Here is a 22,689-nt window from a genome sequence, read left to right as displayed (position 1 = left end):
TACAATTTTTTTCGGGTAAAACGTGTGAAAATATACTGATATGCAGTGGTAGTAAGAAGCTAAGTACATTTACTCAAGTACAAATATTTTCACCTGGGGAAAGATCCTAAAGTTAGACCGTCATTGTTCCACCATCTGGTCAAATATTCCACATGTACACAACAAGTAAAAGCATATCATAATGTCACGATACAATTTATTCATTTTCTTACTTTTACACATGCACACTTTCTTTAGACATTAGCTTACTAGCATTACACTTTATTAAACTAAAGTCAAGAAATAAATCCATTCAAAAAGTAACTGCATGTTGGAGGATGACATGAGCATGTCTCCATGCTTTAATGTTCAAAAAGTTCTTTATTTTTTTCATAGTGCCTATGCTCCAGAACCTCTTATTACCGTCTGTCTGAAACCAGAGCCCAGTCTGCTCTGATTGGTTAGCTGGCCGACTCTGTTGTGATTGGTCAACCCCTTAGAGATGTCTCCCCCTTCAATGTCATTATGTTACGGAAGTAAACAAAGGAGTACAATGCAGGCGATTCAGGCAGAGGAAGGAACTTCGGGTTTGCAAAATGCGAAATTCAAAATGCATAACAGGTCCCCTTCAATGGAGCAAATGGGCATATTTTGTAAGCTGCTAGCTTTCCCCCCCTCTTTGCAGTCTTTTTGCTAATAGGCTAACGTGCTCCTCACTGTAAAGCTTCCAAACAGACCATATATATAAACCATTAAATATAAAATAAACTGATTGTTTACATGAAATATTAACTGTAGCCTACTATTTTATGTTTCTAATGGATTTCTCCAAAACGATTAATTTTATTTTTGTACTACCTCGTTCATACAAATCAGTGTTACTTTTTACGTCAACTGTTTCCTCTTCAATCAGCACTGAGAGCCAACTTCAACCATCTCTGCCTCTTTATGCTTCCTCCTACTTCGCCTCTGGAGACCTGGATGATTTTCATGCCTCATACATTACAGAGTCTAATTGGATGAGCATGTAAATGAAGCCTAGGTATGACATAAGGTTAATTAAGCCAATTAAAAGCACTTTAACTTTACACGCCCCAGCCTTGGAAGTATTGTCAACTCCAGACAGCCTGCTGTGGGCGTCGCGCCTGGCTGCCTGGTGGTAATTATCCCTCTGTATTCTTCTGCTTTATCACCATCAGTTGGCCGACACCATGCACAGAGAAAATGAAAGATCTGAATTTGTTTGCTCATAGCTGGCGAACATCTGTGTGCTAACACGTCGGTTATTTGCTTAGCCACTCGTGACTACCACAGAGCCACACAGTGGGTCCAACAAACACATAATCATTTCCCACTGCACACATAGTGAAGTTACAAAAACAAACACATACATCACACTGACATACTCAGCAGGCTATGAGCAAGGACACCACTAATTTTAATACAATAAACGCACAAACACCTGCAGCCATGTCGACAGATTAATACAAGTGTCCATTCTGCAGCCACTTGCAATATATTTTAACCTTCAGCAGCCCAGAAAAACAGCTTGTGCTTTATTGAATCCTTCTTCAAATGCAGGCGATAATAGTTGAGTTTGAAGTAGTATTTTGATTATAATTGAGAGGAAATTGCAGGACCGCAGCGGGAGGAGGGTCACAAACTCACTGCAGCAAACATAATCTTCATCTTGTCCTGCTGTGTGTTTACGATGTAGCTAGTGTCTGGTCTCTTAGCATCAGTCAAGATCAGTGTTGTGATTTTTTTTTTTAAACCTGCTAATTTATTTGTTGACAGTGTAATTGTCAATGTTCTTTGTTTGCTTTGGGTTGTATTCAGGATGGCACTTCATTTGTTGACTTTTTCAGTAATGAAGTGTTTTTGATAAAAATGTTCCAGAAGGTTTTCCATCTAATTACATTCATCTTTGGAGTGAGAAGACATTAACGATGCCCTTGTGATGTGCTTTTCATTGTTTTGGCTCTGTAGATTGGAACTGAATGAGTACAAAAGAAACACCATTTTGTGAAATGATCTATTCCGATCTCATGTTGTTTATATGGAGATAAAGCCTTGAGTCACGCGCCCTGGAAGTGATGTCACAGCCACAGAAGCTAATTGTGCTTTATATGTAATCTGTTTTTAGTGTTCGGAGGGAAACATTAGAGCTTTCACAAAGTAGGCTACTTTATGTGTCATTTAACATCTGCTTTGCAATATTCTCTTTTGTCTCTTTTTGCAGTCAAAGCTGCACTCAGGCAGAAAAAAGTATACACTCGAGTTCACTTTGAAAGCAAAAAGTGAATATTGACATTTTCCGAGCTCTGTTGAGAGCAATGTGAAGGACTCTTACACTAATGCATTCACGTTCAAAGAGCCGGTGAGGTATTGAAAGAAGAATACCGTCATATTTGGAAAGGGTCTGGATCAAATGTATTTGTCTGTCACTTCACCGTTTTGTCGCAAAACATATAAATGCTTTTTGTTTGTTTGTTACCTTATCCGGAGAGATTTTTTTTAATGGTTCTTCTGTCATCATGATAGCATGCTGAGGTTAGCATTTAGCTAAAAAAAAATCAACGTGCAGTTTGCAGTTGAGCTTATGATGCTGCCAGAATTGCTAGATAATTTACTTGCAATCATTTCAACAGTTCATTACTTAGTAAGTCCGTCAAATGTTCTTTTTCTAAATGATGTACATATTTACCAGTGAGTTGACTTAAAGGTCTTCTATCATGCAAAATGCACTTTTTTATGTCTTTTATACATAAATATGTGTCCCCGGTGTGTCAGGGAACTCACAGTGTCACAAAACCCTCTCCCTTTTTACTCCGTACCCAAATCTCTAAAAACGGGGGTACAACGGAGCTGATCCTGATTTGCTAACGATATGACGTAATATCGGAAAGTGGGCTGGCTTTTGACCGACGGCCCTATCAGAAACGTCACTATCAGAAACAATGTGCAATGTGTTTTGGAAGTAATATGGACTTTGTTTACATTAGCAAGCATCGCTAACACTCAGAGCTAACCTACTGCAGAGAGCATGTGTAAAAAAACAGGAAATAAATAAACACCTTGTGGTAAACCCACAAGAGAAAAAGCATTTGAGCTCTGTTTGATGTTCTCATAAACGAGTCATGTTTATCTTGGAGCTTGGTTTAATAACCTTAATAGTGACGGAGCAACATTACACACACATGGCAGTTATCAGAACCAAACTATAGAACCCCTGGGTACGGGTTCAACAACTGTAGATCCCTACATTCAGGTACGGTGTGTGTAGAAGGACAACAGAGACCAACTGTGAATACTCTACAAGCTCCATACTGTTTCAGAAATAATCCTTGAAGTGGTTTGGAAAATGATATGGCGTTTAATCACGGCAGCATTTAGCTGTATATACTGTTAGAAATCTCTCTCTTCCCTCTGCAGCTCACAGCTTGCCTTGACGGGCTCAAAAGGGGGCGGGGCCAGCAGCTACTGACCCAGAATCAGCACTTCTCTAACAGGGCTGAAATAGAGGGATATGAGGGATGTCTAAAATGCATGATCTGTTTGGTATTTTGAGCAAAACACATCATAGACGTGTTTTGTATATATTTGTAATATCTGAGACCCAGGGGCGCCGTAAGGGGGTGAAAAGTTAGGACGATTCTAAGGGCCCGTGACTGACAGGGGCTCAAATCATTTTAGAACATTAAGAAAAAAACGTTTAAGTAACCTTTCATCATTCATCAATAATTAACATTAATAGAACGTTATATTGATAATGTGCTCACTAAACTTATGATTCATTTAACTTATTTTCTTCCAAAAGTTAATTATCCAAAGCCTCTGTACACCCACTCTATCTACATGTAATGGTTTGGTCCTGCCTCCAACGGCGGTGCGGCACCAGCACTTTCTAGCAGAGTGAGAGCATGTTAGGAGGTATGCTAGTTATGGAGTCAGATTTGGGTCAATATTCTAGCTCGCAAAACAAGCTACTCACAAGCGGAAAATGTGCTTTTACACGCGCATGAAATGACCCTCGCGCGCAGATGAAACCCCCGCGAGCGTTTATGCGCTCGCTCACGAGAGAGACAGCCCTCTTGCTCGCTCGCGGGAGTGTCAGACTCACTCGCAAGCGGAGTCTGTATACAGCTCCAACTGGTCCAAAACTCAGCCGCCCGTATCATTACCAGAACTCCTTCCATTAATCATATCACTCCGGTTCTCCAAGAACTCCATTGGCTCCCCGTTAAATGGTGCGCACGAGTGAAAAGTTTCTGACATTTTGGGGCGGAGCCACTGGACTTTGATTGACTGCTCCCAGGAAACCTGGAGTTGCCAGGTTTGATAAATGCCTGAACTACCAAGAGCCGAGGAGTGACTGCTGCAAGATCAGTTGGACAAGATTGAATGGTAAAGTTGTCCATAAAAAAACATTATATTCGTAAAGTATACAGCTAATATATATATATATATATATATATATCAATTAATTTTATATAAAACAATACATTTTTGAGTTGGCTGTATCTGTCCAAAACTGCTAGCTACTGTCTGCTGTACGCACCTCCCTTACGAAATGAAGTATAGTATTACCATAGTATACTATAAGAGTTGTATAGTGTCCTATAGTAAGTGTGTAGTGTTCTGTAGTATTTTTCACCAGCTATCGTATTACTATAGTTTTTTCTGTAGTGCCATTTTATTAGCTATAGTAGCCCTATAATATTTCAATAGTAATACTATGTATCTAGATCTTTGTAGTATATTATTTTAAATAATGTAACTATAATATATAGTGTTTCTGTAGTTGTTTTTTGAACACACTATAGAACACTCCTATATCATGATATTGTCATAGTGAATGCATATTATTACTATAGTGTTTGTAAAAGTATTACTATAGTGGGTTTTTTTATGTTTCCGTATTAAGACTATATTATTTTAAATAGTACTACCATAGTATAATATATATTGTTTCTGTAGTTGTTTTTTGAACACACTATAGAACACTCCTATAATAATAGTATGATATTGTCATAATGAATGCATATTATTACTATAGTGTTTGTAAAAGTATTACACTCCTAGAATTAATGTGTCATTTTTTTATATCAAATTAATTGATATATATACGTATATATATATATATATATATATATATATTAGCTGTATACTTTACGAATATAAGTTTTTTATGGACAACTTTACCATTCAATCTCGTCCAACTGATCTTGATGCTCCTCGGCTGTTGGTAGTTCAGGCATTTATAAAACCTGGCAACTCCGGGTTTCCTGGCAGCTGTCAATCAAAGTCCAGTGGCTCCGCCCCAAAGTCTCAAACTTTTCACGCGCGCGCAGACAGACTCGGCGAGCGAGTGAGGCTGAGACTCCCGCGAGCGAGCAAGGGGGCTGTCTCGCGGGGGTTTACTCTGCGCGCGAGGGTCATTTCATGCGCATGTAAAAGCACTTTTTCCGCTCGTGAGTAGCTTGTTTTGTGCGCTAGAATATTGACCCAAATCTGACTCCATACTAGTCTACCATACTTTCAAAAAAGAAAAGAAAGGAGAGAAAGACAAGAGAGAGGGACTAAATGGCGACAGTATGTCACCCAGTTTTTCAAAAGAAAAGGTGGGTGTCCATGACTGTTGGAAATTAGTCTGTTAGCTAAGCGTAGTCTATTGTAAATAATAATTTACTAAGCTGACATTAAGTACTGTTAATATCTTCACAGAAAATTCAAAAGTTTTTCATTTCACTGCTCTTTTAGCTGACATTTAATAAATGCAGGTACATTTTTAGCAGCTATTCATGCTAAATCAGTCCCTCCCCCTTGTGAGAACTGTATACAGCGTGGGAGGTGGGGCCTCATTCATTCCTATGAGAGCTGCTCATTGGCGCAGGAAGATAAAATGGCCCAACTTTTGAGAGCGAAACGTCACAGATTACCCGTCATGCCTGAGAAGTACCCGTATGTGCGCTCATAGAGCATGCGCAACTTTAACCACGCCCCCCAAAATGCTCTTTCACATTAAGCACGTCAATTTGTACATGCAACAGCACCGCACGTTCATGACAGCATGGTAATGGATTGTTGATGGATTTTGATATTAACGAGGTGGCCGCGGCAGTTAGCAGCTAGCGGCTAGCTAGTAATTATGCTAATTTACACATAAATCGATATGTACTTTTATTAGGGCTGTCAAGTTAGTGTTAACGCGTTAAATTGAGCGCGATTAGTTTGAAGACTCATAACTGATTAGCGAAGATCGTACTTGAGTAACTGTATTTTGTAAAATGATCATCTCTCCAGGACAGAACCAACATAAAACGTTCTCCTTCTGTTTGCAGCCTTGAAAAAGTCCTGGAGGATAAGCAGACATAAGAAAATCATAAAATCATCATCACCAATCAAAAATAAAATGTGTATTCATATATCATACTTGATGTCTGCAAACCTTTTTTCACATATTGGTGCACATTGTAGCATAAACCACAAATATCTACAAAAGAGGCAAAGTCAAAACAAGGTTCATTTTAATTATGTATTTAGGAGCAAAACGCTCTAAGGTCTCATTCACACCCAACGCAGCGTCCACACGGCGGCGTGCGTTGAAGCTTGCCGGGCAGCTTGTCTGAAACTCGGCCAACAACCAATCACAGGAATCTCCCGGACAAACAAGCACGCGGTTTGATTGGCTAGAGCTTGTATTGGCATATGATTTGATTGGCCGACGCTTCCGCCGAAGCTTCAAAAGTTGAACATTGCTCAACTTTTGAAGCGAGCAATGTGAGCAAAGCGAAGCAACGCTCCCACAATGCAGTTCGGCAAAGCTTGAAGTCACCCCATTCAAAGTGAATGGGCAGAAGCGTTGAAGCTTCAACGCACGCCGCCGTGTGGACGGGCCGGCTTCTCTGGTGCCCACCAGACGACAGTTTGTTACATTGTTTCATTTTTCAGAAGGTTCGGTTTGCGTTCACACGGGCAAAACTCAAAACGACTATAAACTTTAAACACAAGTCATGTGTACATTTACTACGCCACTGAACTTACTTACATTTAAATGTGTACTGCCTGGATTCAGCCATTTTCCGCCAAAGATTTGGGAAATTGTTCCGTGCCCAAAGCATCGTGGGGCTTTTAAGACCGCAGAGGATACACATGTGCATCCTCAAAATGTCCCGCAACGAAGGACTCAGCCCTCGGTAGAATTCCAAGGATCCTGATCTGTACATTGGATCAGTCCTTCGGCGGGATTCGATGACATAACATTCGTGAAATAGTGGCTCTGAAGGATCCTTCCTTGACATAGAGAAACACCCACTTGCACAATGAGGAGAGGAGACAACTGACAACAAAGTGATGTCGACCACTTGCACTACATGTCTGGGTGAACAACGTTAAGCTGCTGATAACAGCTTCTGTGGGATTTCTGCTCCAGCTGCCAAGTTTCACTGTCCAAACACAATCAGCTGTGCATGAACTCTACCTTGATGATGTAGGGTTGATAAAAAGATAAATAAATAGTTGGGGATGGTACTTTGAAGGTATAGCTTTGAAAACAACATATTACTCCAACATTACCCTACCATTGGGATACATCTAGTTGGTACTGCTGATGTTAAGAAAAAATAGTTCAGTGTATTCTGTAAACAAATTATCAAAATGACACAGTTCATGTGATAGTAAATTATAACAAAATACAATACAACTTTTTTGACATGCAAGCAAAAAATGCAACTCAATTGTTTTTTATCCAAAAAGGTGCCGACTAGTTTAGAGGACGTACATAAACCTACCAACAAAAAAATATTCGACTTATATTTAATGAAGAAAAATTGAAGTATAGAATCAATAGTAAAAAAAAGCAACAATAAACAACAACATCCCTTTTCCCAAGTTTGTGGTATAACTGATTTTATGTTTAATTACAAGCCACTAATTCCTAACACTGTAGTGTAAATGTTTAAAACTTACATTAAAAATTGAATTTCCTGGTTTAAAAACAAGGAATCAATTCGAGCTTGCGGTACTACACAGTTTTGATTACTATGTGCCAAAAACACATTTTCTCTTTACGATTGGATGTTGAGATTTGACCTTTTGTATATTTGTCTGCCAAGCAGAAATACACTATTTTGCTTGGCAGACATTGTGAGGAGCTCACACAAATTGCTAAGTGAACGCCTACATTTCTACTGAGTGCAATTACACGTCAACACTGCACACTCTGAACAAGAGGAGGATGATGTATCCGTCAATATGGTGGTAAATGGACTAGACACATTATCAGGAGAGACACGACAAACAAAACATCAGAGGCAAAATGTCCCTTTAATTTGCACAAATGGGACAAAAAGTAAATTGTTGAAGCATTTGTGTTGTGTCATAGACTTTGTCACAATGTTTTATTTTTATTTATTGAGGTCATAGTGGCCTTGTGTTGTGTTTTTATGTTCTATGTGGATGTATTTTGGAGAGGGTGAATCACACTGGACTCAAATCCACAAACCTTTACAACAGGAGACAAAAGACACAATGTAAAAATAAACACCATCCTTTTTTGGTGCAAGGTCTGAAAAGGACAATGTGTTTCTGTTTACACTGAAATTAAAAAGTCAACAAAAAATAAACCTTGTCATTTTTCCAAAATTATTATCTTTAGGGGTGATTAACCAGTGTTGAACTTTGCAAAAATAAAAATGTTTCTTTTCAATCAACTTCAAATACCTGAAGTTAAAAGGGCTTAACTAATGTAAATAAACAATGTCCACTAAATGGAGGATCAACACAGGATTAACGAAAGCATGCAACTCCATATATTTTAATAGGAAATAAATAAATGTCAGTGTTATAACAGTGGCACAGAACAAGTAACAACCGCTCATCATGAAAACAATTCAAAGCTTCTTCTAAAAAACTAAACTTCAAATCTGAATACAGAGCATGGACACGCGGACAAAGAGCAAAGCAAAGAGGCAGCAGGATGTGCTCCTTATCTGATGATTCAAATCTTCCCCTTAACACCTGGACTCCACTGAACAGCCATTTTTCTTTGTCGTACTGTCTATGTTTCTTGATTTTATAACGGAGGGTCTGTTTTGTTATGGCCCAATGTGATCTAAGAGACACTTAAATGAAATATGTTTCATATATAGCCCTCCCTCCCACCAAGACATGACTGCTAGTGATGCTGCTGTATCAGATAAACAAACATAAATGGCTATTTATTTGCCTAACAGACAATATTAAAATCCACATACTGTATGCTGATTTTTATCTTACGTCTTTATTTACCCTATTTTCAGGGTGTTTGAAGGTCCCCGGAAATGAAAACCAACTAACTAAACCAAGTTAATCTCAAAATACCTAAAATATAATTTGCGCAATTATGTTTTGACTTTCTGCTAGACTTCTAATGTACAACCACACATAACTTCACAGAAATACATTTCTGAGAAAGTCCAACATGAAACAGAGCGACACAATGTCACAAAAATATGTTTTTAATAAATAATGTTTCATCAAATACCACATCGATAAAGCGGTTTTTGTTTCTGCTACCTTGTCAACTGATATATGACAATTCCTCTGAGTCTTTTTTGGGTCAAAGCCATTGTGATATTGCAATATTTATGAGAATCCTTCCTGTCCCCTTCATTTTACAAAAGTGATTTTTAACTGTCCTAAGATGCATTTTGTTCCTCTTTTATCAAATTACTTGTGGATATGTTTTGTTTTGTGAAGTTTAAGTACAGACATCACTCCGCAAAGGTTGAAATTGCTCCAATCAACTTAAGCACAATCAAATGTTCACAAAATAAACATAGAGTGGGTAAACAAAATAACAAAGACACCTTTCAATATGCAACTCAGTACAACAACAGTACAAAGCTTGAGAACAACAAAACTCTCACACCTGTCAGTTAAGTAAAATTATAAAGTAAGGGGCAGGTTAGCTAGCTTAGCATAAAGACTGGAAACAGGCGAAAACATCTAGCATGGCTCTGTCCACAGCCCATTTGTCCTGGTAGCCAATCCTGGTAATGAACCCCCCCAAAAAGCCATTGCTGTCTAAAACCCTTTCCCCCCATTAACCACCCTCAAAAAGAAATGTAAGTACCTCTCTGCAAGAACGTGAATAACTGTTTTTTTACCAAAGCGTGAAACTAGCATCCAGTTGTGTTTACATCTCACTGTATTTCACAATATTGAATACATTTGGAGGTGTTTCTGTTATTTTGTCTACCCCCTGTATCTCTCTGGCTGATTTCACTCTAATCCAACTCTCCGTTCTCTCCCCGGGCTGTTAGCATATCCGACCCTCCGAAGCCTCGCCTCGATCAGACCCAGGCGTGGAGGCTGCCGGCCCAGTCCAACAGTCGCCCTCGGTACCAGGCACGTGAGATCGGCTGAATGAGAAGCAGGATTCGAAACCTTCGGACCAGCCCACAGAAAATGGCCGCCGCCACGACCACGAGCGGTGACATCATCACAAAACCCAAGATGATGAGGGCGGAGCAGCTGTTGTCGTCAAGGTAGCCGCATATCGCAGAGGGGGCGTCAAGGACCTACAAGGAAAAACACAGAGGTATCATTAAAGCACACATGGGGGGGCCCAGAGGACATGATGCACCTTTTGGGATCAGCAGGGGCTTCTTCTCTTCTGTCACAAAGCAAAGAGGTGGGAATTGTTATTTGTGTGTGTTGATCTATGCTCGATGTGCAGAATGACGTTGTGGGTAGTGGGCTGTGAAAGAGTTTCTCCCAGCCTCCCTCTGCAGTTCAGATAAGAAATGGCTCAGTAGCTGTCAGTAACCCTCTGAGCTGTCAATCACCTTGTGAGGGCGAACGAGAGGGAGGAGGAAAGAGATGGGAACTATAGAAAGACGTCAAACGGGCTGCTTCACAAGTACATTAACATCTTCACAAAAACATAAGTACACAAAGTACGAGAACATCATCTCTTTCTCTGTCAAGCCCACTCAGACAAACTAAATCACCTATTGTAAGACTTTTCAAAAGGAGCTTCCCCTCCACCAAAAGCACCCTAGCAACGGCAGTGTCTAACTCACTCATAAACACACGGACACACACACCTCTGTCAAGTGCACTGTGCTCTCTCACAGTACAGCGTGTCAGTGCACAGCTGGCGCTGGCACCAAATCAGACACTCTTGTCTTCTCAGTGGGGCCCTTTCGCCATGTTCAGTCTGTCTCCACCAAAGGGAGAACTCTCTGACTGACATTGTCTGTAATTGTTTGCTCAGAACTGACATTTGCTCTGTCGATAATAGTAGCGTTGCATGCGCACGCATTCAATGTTCTTCATTATTGTATGCTCTTGTCATACTTCAGAAACCACATCATTCAATACAGGGAAACCAGGGGGAAAGGACCAACTGTATCGAATGTAGGATGTGGTGTTATGAACAGTATGTTATGACACCCATTGGTTGTGAATTTCAGTTTTAAAGCCTCGAGGTAGGCATTTTGACCATCACCATCTTGTATATTTGGAACCATACGTGACTGGAAAGGGTGGAGAAAAATACCAAAATACAACCAAGCACTGAACAAGACATATTGAAGCAACCATACATGTTTTAACTGACTTAAATTTGATAACATCCATGAACTGAAAACACTTTGAGGGTTAATGTTGTAAACTGAAGAAACTGACAGCATTCAAAAAAGGGGTAGCAACCTGTCAATCACAAAATAGCCCAAACCAAAGTCAGGAAAAGGGTAATTTTACTCATACACTTCTATGCAACCCGAGATTTCCTTTTGTAATGATGGCCATTAGAGAGAATGCAGGTTTAAGGCACTTTTCCGAATTGGCTTCATTTTTAAATACCTTGAGGGTTCTGTTTGGTAACAACCTGTGCAGTGAGACGAAAACAAAGCTGTATATCTTCACAGCATGAATCAGCATGATGCGTGCAATCACACTATTTTACTGATGATCTGTCTGCCCCGCATATCACTCATCCAAATAACAAGGCGCACCCTTCTCCTCACCTCATAACAAGAACACTGACAAGCTCCAGCATTCACTTTAATCAGTTGAAAGCTTCAAAACTATAGGTACAATCCGGATAAAAAAAGCCTGAAAAACGTTGTGGAGATAGTGTCAGGTATAGATGTATCACTGCTGTTAAAAAGGATGTCTGTTTCCCTCAAAGACTCCAGGTGCCAGTTAGAGATAATCCTCTTTCTAAATGTCACAAGATTACTTGCCTAAACTTCCCTTGAAAAGTGCAGATGTCCTTCTTGTTGGATATGTAAACATACTGTCAGGTCGACACAGAGAGCACTTTCCTTTTTAAAGCTGCTGGACGTTTTTTTTTTCGCCACTCGGGACACATGATCAATTACTCTGCTTAAAGCTCTGTTTTGCTCTTCAACAACTCCTTGAGAAAGAAACATCTGGCCCTCTAGCTAATAAATACTTCTTAATGTTCACCTGTTATCCATTAACTGTGTCTGTCTGCCTTTTGGTGCTGTGTTTTGACTAAAAACAAATGCTTGCTTTAGCTGAAACACGAAATTGATGATCATTTTATGTGGGTTTACTTAATGAGCAACATTTTTACATCAGTAGTCATAATACTAGAATAATAGTAAACTTGTCCTCTCAGCTTGCACATTAAACAATAATAACCGCATAACAGAGTGATATCTCACCCTGGAGTGGCAGAGGAACCCGGCGTACAGCAGCAGCATTGCAGGGAGCAGCACCAGAGAGAAGACAACAGCCAGGAGCAAAGCGCTGGCTGAAACCACAAAGATGTCCCAGAGGACGAGGGCCGCCCCACAGGCCAGGCATCCCACCCTGCCCCTGCGGCTGCCCCATGCACTGCCCCCGCTGTGGGCCACAGGAGGGGGCAGCATCTTCACTCCCTCCCCGATCCAGAACTCATCTTCTTTCTCTTCCTCGACTGAACCATCCTCCAGGTCCACATCCACACCACACATCCTGTGGCAGAAGGAGAGAAAGAAAATGAGAAAGCGGGTTTAGGGGTAATACTGATACATCCCTTGAGTTGTTATTGAATGGATGAAAAAGAGATAGAAGAAGAGAATATGCATGCAAAAACATTCCTGTGCCTTTTTAAATGTGTATAATGATAATCTGTTTTAATGGACAATTAAGTTATTTAACATGTTTGCAATGCCCTGCCCCCCTTCTTCTCTTTAAAAAAATAAAAAGATAAATCAGCCACACACACACACACACACACACACACACACACACACACACACACACACACACACACACACACACACACACACACACACACACACACACACACACACACACACACACACACACACACACACACTTTGAGCTGTCTTCATCGCTCCTCTGGTCGATGTCATTGATCAGGGCTTTGTCACTGAAGCACTGAATGCCAATACGTTCCATTTTAAATCGACTGAAATCTTTTTTATATTTAACCCTGAACGACCTGCATACACAAACCAGGAGCATCACACGGGACAGGACACATCTGGTCGATGTCATTGATCAGGGCGATCAGGGCTTTGTCACTGAAGCATTGGCATACAGTCAGTGCATCAGCATTTGCAACTCACCTTAATCATGATTCCTAATCTGAATGCATATTGTCTGCTTTATTTGCTTTTCCTCTATTTATTTTAGATCTGATTACTCTGCATTTTCTGTCTGGAAACTGTCAGATGCAACAATCATTAATGCATTTGAAAGAGTTATGTAAACTATAATAAACAACACGATGTAAATGAGAATTGTTGCCATACCTAAAAATCCCGTTAATCCAGCCGGTGTGTTTGTGGTATAGTTCCTTTCCCGCTGATCCACTGGGAGCTCTTAATTGTATACGAAATGAAGGAAATACTCGTGCGTTCTTTTTTTTGAAAAACAAGCAGCGGACAGAAGCACCTGTGAGTTGAACGCCGCGTGCTGCTGTAGTGCTGCTATGTGAGAAACCTCGCGCGTCTGTGGGAGCGAGCGTCTCTGGGCCACGCGCACCATCGTTAAATGCTCGCTCACGTTGGTGAACAAAAATAACGTTTCAAAGCTGAAAAACAAACAAAGTTTTAGTTCCAATATTTTGTACAACATGTTTTCGCGTCATTGCTGTACATTTTCTTGCATCATGTAACCCTATTCACTTAACAACTTTTTGTGTTGGAAGGGTGTTGAAAACGTTCCTTCAAACCAATAATAATCTATTAATCAATCAATCAAAAGCTTATTAAAAATCACAACTGCCCACTTATAAAAACTGTCTGAAAGGAATTACTAACATAATGCATTTAGTGCAAACCTGATGGCTTTTTACAAATTCAATATTTGTATTGAATGAAATACATCGCTATCAAATATCAAACAATGAAAGTGATTGTTTTACAGGCAAAACATGCTCTTATTAATGGCTGTTAACTGATATATGAAAGCCATACTTACCTTTTACAAAGCATGCCCTTTTAGCAAATTCCAGTGTGCACTCTAGATTTAATCGTATCAAAGCATACACCAATCACACAGTTGGTGGCTCAGTAAAACCAAGGATATAGCCATCCTAAACGATATGCCGACGAGACATCTGAAGATTAAAATAATATTTTTTTTAGACTAAAACAGTTTGTGTGTATTCTTCTGCTGTAGTTTCCAGGCCTAATACATATATATTTAAGTACTCTCTAATAATATAGTAATTGTCAATGATAATGGTGTGGCACTTTTGTGTTTAAAAAATATATAAAATAGGCCATTCTAAGTTATAATAGACCTGCCAGACCTGTTCATCATGTAATCTGCCTAATCAGCGACCTTTGCTGAGGTTTACATAACTAAATGTGTTTCATTTAGGACAGGTAATCAGATAGCATCTCACGAAAATTAGATTGGAGTGCACTTCCCAGCGGTCACACATGCTGTAGTGTACAGTGACTTTCACACAGACGGAAATAATGAGAAAGACTAGAATATTATAAAAATAAAATCACTAAATTGTATCATGTATTACAAGGAGTTACATAAGGAGTTTTTTATGACAGGTAAAAGAAGAAGAGTATTAAAACCTGTCTGAGTGCACAGAGGACAAAACACAGTAGACAGTTAAAGGGTAAGGGAAAAAATCAAACTTGAGTTAATAGATGACAAAAAGCTGTGATATGTTCAGAAATGTCCCTCTGAGTTTCTCTTTCTGCAGTCTGCCTCTCACCAATCTTCAGAGCATCGTCAGCTGTGTGGCAGGAGAGATAAGAGGATGATCGATTTGTTTTGCAGCACAGACAGACAGTCAACCTTTCAATGCTCAAATGTAATTACTCAGAACAAGGGGAAAAAGATGAGAGGATATATGGGACAGAGATGAGGAAAAGAGATACGGTCTGGACATAGAGATACAGATGAGGAAATGATTAATGAAGCAGAGGAGAGATTCAGAGAATAAGGGGGTAATACTGCTTGGTGTGTTTGGTGTCTGGTCCTGAGGAGTTTAAAAGTTAAGGGGCTTACTGGTAATAAAGCCTACCCAGACTCCACCTGTAACATCTGCTGACATCTGCTGGACTCTCTGTGAACTTTTGAAACTAAACGTAGCAAACACTTTTCTTTTTGGCAGCCACTACAAACACTGTTCTTCAGAAACGTCCTCTGGCCTTATTTCATTGAGTGGACAGAGGTTCAGTTTATTTAACCCAGCAGAGCATGAACTGAACGCCCTCCATTTGTATCCTTTCAGGAACATCGAGCTTTGTGTGCCGCTCTCTGCCTCCAGCCACAAGGTCACTCTCCATCCATTTGTGAACAGCATCCTGCAGGTTGCCATGGTAATTCATTTTAGCAGCAGCATTTCAGGTCAACAAGGAGCACTCAAACACCAACAATGCACATGAAAGGATATCTGTCCCCCTATCCACATCTATCTGTGAACTGATGTATCGTTATGGAGATAATAAGGTCATCATTTCAACAGCTGTATTTTTGACACTTCTGTCACAATATCAGATTTACAATTCAATATACATATACCCCCTACTTGGTACAATTGTACCTATTGTGCTATCTTGTTATAGTTTGAATATTAATTAACATTAGAAACAGATTTTACAGAAGTTTTTTAACATTTCAAATTAAAAACGTGGGGCCAAATCTTACAGTGCTTAAAGGTGCACAAAATGAAGAATGGGGATTATACCCACTATCTACCCACTTTGCAGTCTCTCAAATAGGGGACCATTTGTACTGTCAGCATGAACAGGAATAACATTAAGAGAGACCATTATAATTATACTAGCTTTGTTTTAAGATTGAAATATCTTTGGAATTCTGCATTATAATTAAGGAACATACAAAGACCATGAATAATATGGATACACAAGTGAAAGTGTCTCTGCAAAACGTTCTTAGTGGTTTCCATCACAGCATGTCATTAAACTTTCTGGCACAGTGAGAACAGATTTAAGCCAAAGACGCAGCAAACAGCGGGGTCTCTTCCCATCATGCACCTCTTCTGTGCTCCAGTAAGTGGCATCTATTAAATGTCCAGGTTTTGTGAGTTTTTGTTGATAACCAACACCATGTGCTGTGGCCCAAACTCCCACAGCAGCCACATGATGCAAAAAAAAAACATCAGTTTTTAGACACTGTAAAAGGAGCCGTGGGTGATTCTTTGAATCAAAACCAAATTTCTTGTGATGCTCACTCTGTCCAAAAAAATGTTTTACTCGCACTTATGAATAGAACAAAAGACAAAAGACAGTTATGTCAACAATAAGATATAGTGTATTAAAGCAGATTAAAAGTATTCAGACTACAGCGCATGTAAGCACACATGTTAAATCAGCAAACAAAAAGAGTGCATGGACTGATGTGTTTGTTCGAGTTTATATACAATGGAGTGAAATCTGAGAGCATTACTTTATGAAAGTGTGAGTGTAAGTATGTCTGTGTGTGAGAGAGATGTTTTAACACATAGGTAAGCCATATTCTCAAAGTGCCTTTACAATACTACAGATGGAAAGGATGTGGTGTGGAGGACAGAGGGCCGCAGAGAGGAGCAAAGTTACAAAGAGAGCGTCACCTAACCTCCGTCTGATGTGTGTGGTAGTGTGTGATGATCTGTGTGTGGGTGAGCATGCTTATGAGAGTGTGTGTCTGGAGGGGGCAGAGGGCGAGCCTGAGCGCCGCTGATGGTGTCGGATAAAGACGGAGTTTCCACCACGTTGTCTGCTGGATACAGCTGCATCATCCCCCCCTCCTGGCCGCCCTCCTTAATGCAGGGCTGGCAGCTGCAGAAGAAGATCCTCTCCACCAGCTTATCCACGTGAGGAGACTCTTTACTGCCCGGGCAATCCAGAGTCACCTGTTCACACACACATGCATTTATGTTAATACAAATACATACGTCATACAGACAGAGAGAACAAAGGAGAGAGGGAGAGATAAAGAGGGTTTTCTTTTCATATCAGGAGTTACAAAGTAAATGGCTACCGGAATTCTGATCTCATGAATAGAAACTGAACTTTGCATTTGGCCGAATTGGTACTGAAATCCAACCATATTTGAATGTTTGGCCTGACATGACTTTTCATATCTTTGAGGATGGAGGAAATATTAATTAATGTACAACTTCCATAAATCGTTTTCGAATGTATTTTTCTGCAAAAAACTATTACTTATGTTACACACAGTAATACCAACCGAATAAATGTTTTGTCAAGTAATAACAATTCAATTGTTGTAAATCACGTTTAACTGGTATTTTGTGTTTTTTTTTTTTAAATGTAAAGTTTCTGAGAATTGTAAATCTACCAATTGTATTTATAAAAATGGGTGGATTTTTATATTTTCGGATAACTTAAATTGTTATTCTTAAAGTTAAAGTTGTATTAAACTGAGTTTTTTGAGCAACTGTTGCAGTATTATAGGTTACCATTCGTCTAAAGGGTTGCCTTTATGTGTTTACATAATTAACACCGACAAGAACTGTTCAATTGGTAAGAAAAAGGAATTTTTCCATTTTATTCGGGACGTGTATTTTATTTGGTGGTTTATATACTTTATATTAATTGAGATAATCAGATTTGTACACTATGTACATATTTGTATGTGGATTGATGAGTGGATGTGTTTTAGGTCAAATTCTTACTCCCTACTGTTGTATTTGATTGCCAAGAAAAAGACTGCACGAAGATTATATTCTTACTAAATATGAAATAAACAGAATATATAAAACCTCAGGGTTGCACAAGCTCTTCCAGACCTCACACAACTTCCCCTCACTGTTTCCATTATTCATTGAAAATGATCATTCAGCAGTTTTATCTTAATCTACCACCAAGTGCCAAAGCAGCATGGAGCAGTATCCTCTTTCATGAGAGCTGACTTTGTTTTGCTTCAAACTGAATTTTGTTTAAAGTCCTGCAACAACAATCATAACCACAGACATAAACATCAATTTTCAGATAATTAGAAGTAAGGCGAGACCGTAAATGTGATTTCTCTAGAACTGCTGAAGCTAAAAAAATAGTTGGAAAATTAATTAATCCATCAGGTAACAGCGTTGCACTCCAAGAGATACAATATTTCCAACTGAAACACGAGGCGGGCTCACCTGTGGTCCCACCCGCCAAGTCTACCTGGCAGCTCTCCAAACGACATACACCTCACTACAGAGGCTTTGTTGTCGAAAGACTGGATTCCTTCTGGCTAACAGGGACAATGAACTTTAGAGGAATATAAATACAGGATGTAGGCCCATAGGAAACCGCAGACATTCTGACATAAATCTATTCAAAAGTCTCAATTTCTGTGTTTCTTATCTGCTTTGTGCAAGCCAGTGAACAGGATTCTTTTATGTTGGCAACCTGTGGTTTTGCATGGGGGTTCGACAGACTGGTGCTGGTGTGCGCTTGCTACATTAGCTAATGGTGTAATAAATCTTACCACTTCCCACTGTGACTCGGCAGGCATGCAGGAGTCACAGTGCACCAGGGATTCGGTTGACTGTGGGAAAGTGTTGGGGACGCTGTAGCTGAAACACTGGCCCAGACAAGCTCTGTGAGGAGGACAAAGTGCATTATTACATGATTAATTGCACGGCCAGTCTGTTCATTCCTGTGTAACCTGGGGATGTCTGGTACCCTCAGGCCAAAGACAATATCTGGAATGTTTTACATAAAACCTAAAGGGAAGAAGTTCTTATAATGCCAGGTAAATGTGTAAAGCATTAAATTGTATGTCTGCATTTGCTGCTGCATCATGAAAACAGTGGGCATATCATGTTATAATGACAATACAGCAAGGACTTTCCATACTAGCAAGCCTGAAATAGCTTATAGCTTCATTGTTCTCCAAAAATGTATAAAAACACATTACTAAGCTACTGGAGCCCACTGCTCCTGGTACTAGGATGGGCTAAATGTAGAGAACACATGTCACTGTGTGTGTGCTGTGTGCTCTGCATGTGTGACCATTAAAGAGGGTTTCTGCCCTCCAATTCTATTGGTGCACTGGATGATCTGTAGACATGAATATCTCTCCTGTGTAAATACTCCCCAGAGCAACAAATAATCTCCTATATTTTTGTTCTACTCCTGTTGAGTATGTTAGCTAAAAGGTACAGAAATTCAGATATCCTCAGTGTTACCTCTAAGACCATGACTGCAGTTTCCTAACATTCTTTTATATTTATTCAATGCAGTTTTCCAACTATGCAGGCATGATTAACATTCATTTTGAGCAAGTTTAGAAATCAACATGCAGAGTTGAAACTTGCTCGGCATAGTGTGAGTAGTTTGTTATTTATTCAAGCTTCACACTGTACTTGTAGGGTTATGGAAGGATTAGCTCTGCCTCACACATGTCAACTCACTTGATTTTATCTTTGAGGATGCAACATTATTGACATCTATACATTCTGCATTATTCACTTTTTGAGTTGCAGAGAAATTGTCAGACAGAGAAAGAAAGAGACAGAGAGGGCCTTCATCCTGACCTGTTTTGAATAGAGCGAGGCTGACATCCTGTGTGCCCGACTATCTGTGTGATGTTCTTGGCCTCGCACCAGGCGCTTTTGTCAGGGAACAGCGCCAGGCGGTTGATGTGGGCAGGCGGTGCCGCTGAATACAGTGCAAACAGTGCCCAACAAATCTGAATCCTCTGCCACATGACTGCACCTAAAGGGGCGTAAAACCAGTCAGCAAGTTAACGCTCTGTTAACCTTGTTCCACACAAAAACACAAATTACAAAAACTAGTGCCACTGATCTGATGTTGCCGAGCTGTACAGTACATTTTGGACTTCACAGATCCACGGACATGTGGATTGGCAACTTCCTGGTGATTAGTAGCTTGCATGTTTGGCTCATTATGATTAAAAGATACTTCTTAATGGCCTTTATGTATCACCAGCGGCAGAGAGAACATAATGTGTTAATATTGTACCAAAAGAGACAATACGATGGGGGAGGGAGGCTCAACTGAGTCTAATACCAAGTCTGCTCCGTTTCATTCTCTTCTTTAAAAATACCTCAACCAGGCACGTCATTTACAACCTACAAAATCGTTTTCTCCTGCTGCTTATAAAAAAAGGTGTCTCATGGTCACCCACGTCGACTACTTCACACACTTTTTAGCACTTCCAAATGTCTCTGACACAACAAACCATGTCTATGACCATGTCCATGAGGGTGAAGACTTAATTGAAATAAAATATATAAATGTACCTTTTCTATGTTTTTTGAAAAACTTCACATCTCTAAGTTTAGGCTAACATTATGTTACTTTCTTTAATCCCAGCAGACACTACAAGACTAAGCACCTATAACCAGAGGTGGAAGAAATACTCAGATTATTTACTTTATTTGTAATATAGTGTAAAAAGAAGTAAAAGCATTGCATTATAATTTGTACTTAAGTAAAAAAGTATTTGCATAAAAATATACTTTAAGTACCAAAAGTGCAAGTTATACAGAATTATCATCAAATGTTATTTTATTATTGTATTACAAATTCTTGGAGCATTAATCTGTGCTCTTCAAAGTTGTACTTTGTTAATAGTGGGGTTTAATTGAATTACTTTATAGTGTACTGTAGTAAGTACAACATTTGTAAAGAGTAAAATATAAAGTAGTTTAATTTTAAAATAAAGTAAAGTAGCTACAAGCTACCTCAACATTATACTCAAGTACAGTATGGCTACTTCAGTAAATGTACTTACTTTACACCACTGCGTATAACTCGTGCAATACATTACCCTTCCAAATAGGCTATGTAGCGAGTTTTACGATAAAAAAAAACTACTTATTTCCCGGACATATTATATGGCTTACGATTCAATTAGATTTTGAACAATTGTATAGCCGCAATCTGTCAGGACATCAGCTCCCAGTAACGTAATGAACATTAACGCCGGCCACGGTTCTGTTTAACGGCTGATAGGCCTACATGTTAAAAGATTTCAAAATCTTATTTTGTTCCCATTCTTTTATTCTCACACTTTAATAATAACATATTTAGTCGCCCAAAGTGATATCCCCCCGACGAATTACGGGGTTTCCTTCGAGTAACTTCCTTTATTGATACTGTCTATGGTTACTTCGGAAGATGGGAGAAATTGTTCCTTCATTTTTAAACAAGTGTCGCAGCTAAAGTAGACTTACGGATGAAAACTGGCTAACCTAGCTAACGGTTGGTAGAAAAACGACTGTAAATTGAGAAGTTACTTCAAAACTTTAGTTAAAAGTAGTAAAGTAACTTCCTGAGTAACGTGCTACAGAAGTGGTCTTACTAGAGAAACTTACCAACACTGACCCTACAGGAAACAGCCGGTTGAACACAGCGCTATGTCCCGCTGAGCTGATCGAGCCCCCTCACCGAAGCCTGAGGATGCGGGTTGCGGAATACCTTCGTGCGCTGATAATCTCCAGAAATATATGAGCACTTGGTCAGCTGCAGGAATACTTCAGAGCCCAGTCAGTCATAAAAGAGTTACATGCATCACCCGGGAAGAAAAAGAACCGTGCGTCCGACGGGGAAGGATGGGGAGATGGGGTTAGTTATGAGCGCTATCTCATCCCAGAGTCCATCAGACCGTCCCTCCCCTTTGTTCTCCTCTCGGCCAGTGTTAAATTCTCTCGTAACTCCACGGAAAAATACTTTCCAAGTTGTTGTCTTTTGTTGTAAAACTCTGTAGCCGGGGTTAGGCGCGGTTGAGCCCACAGACTGGAGTCCTGCTGTGCTGTTTCTGGACGAAAGAAGACGGGGAGGAGGAGGGGGGACTCAGGGGAAGGTTTGAAATGTTTCCCAAAGTATAATCGAGGCGAGACCCCAGATCAGATTTACAGGGCATAATGCAAATATCATAAGATTACAAAATATTTACAGCCATGCGTTAACTTTGCAAAGAGCCTACATATGTCATTGCTTTACTAGCCTATGTTTTTTTTTTAGATATACGTTTGACATTGTGAACATGCAATGCAAGCTGTAAAGCAGATGTGAATCAATGCTCTGATACATTTCTCTGATTCCTTTAGGAAATTATATCAACAGCAGGTTAACCATAAACTCATGACAACTTGATCTAATTAAGGCCCCTCAATATGTTTGGAGTGAAACCACAGACAGACTCATGAGCACGAGTTGCTTCAAGGCATGATGTTGTTCCCTGGTTTTGCTGACCTGGGAGTTCACCCCTTTGAAATCTTATTTTAAA

At 39.7% G+C, this 22,689-nt stretch overlaps 2 protein-coding genes and 1 long non-coding RNA gene across 4 annotated transcripts; 1 reads left to right on the top strand and 2 right to left on the bottom strand.

Moving 5' to 3' along the window:
• Nucleotides 1-8,288: 8,288 nt before the first annotated feature.
• Nucleotides 8,289-15,718, bottom strand: tmem88bl (transmembrane protein 88b-like). Of its 2 annotated transcripts, XM_079685691.1 has the most exons (3): nucleotides 13,761-15,718; nucleotides 12,663-12,954; nucleotides 8,289-10,544 (listed from the first exon to the last, which is right to left on the bottom strand). In XM_079685691.1, exons 2-3 carry the CDS (start codon nucleotides 12,951-12,953, stop codon nucleotides 10,317-10,319), a joined length of 519 nt encoding a protein of 172 aa, XP_079541817.1. In that variant the 5' UTR covers nucleotide 12,954; nucleotides 13,761-15,718; the 3' UTR covers nucleotides 8,289-10,316. The 2 variants fall into 2 exon arrangements, with proteins under 2 accessions (XP_079541817.1, XP_079541818.1); XM_079685692.1 differs by lacking the exon at nucleotides 13,761-15,718 and having other exon boundaries at nucleotides 12,663-12,993.
• LOC307042024 lies at nucleotides 10,408-16,631 on the top strand. Its single transcript, XR_013808973.1, has 2 exons — nucleotides 10,408-10,564; nucleotides 15,713-16,631. It is a non-coding gene; the product is annotated as an uncharacterized lncRNA (long non-coding RNA).
• A 101-nt stretch (nucleotides 16,632-16,732) lies between these two features.
• On the bottom strand, nucleotides 16,733-22,251 carry nbl1 (NBL1, DAN family BMP antagonist). Its single transcript, XM_079685690.1, has 4 exons — nucleotides 21,776-22,251; nucleotides 19,970-20,150; nucleotides 18,919-19,030; nucleotides 16,733-17,335 (listed from the first exon to the last, which is right to left on the bottom strand). Exons 2-4 carry the CDS (start codon nucleotides 20,140-20,142, stop codon nucleotides 17,054-17,056), a joined length of 567 nt encoding a protein of 188 aa, XP_079541816.1. The 5' UTR covers nucleotides 20,143-20,150; nucleotides 21,776-22,251; the 3' UTR covers nucleotides 16,733-17,053.
• Nucleotides 22,252-22,689: the final 438 nt, after the last annotated feature.

This window comes from Notothenia rossii (genome assembly GCF_949606895.1).
Source record: "Notothenia rossii genome assembly, chromosome: 5".
Lineage (NCBI taxonomy): Eukaryota > Metazoa > Chordata > Actinopteri > Perciformes > Nototheniidae > Notothenia > Notothenia rossii.
The sequence above is the reverse complement of the archived record's forward strand: the minus strand, read 5'-3'. Positions and strand labels throughout refer to the sequence as shown.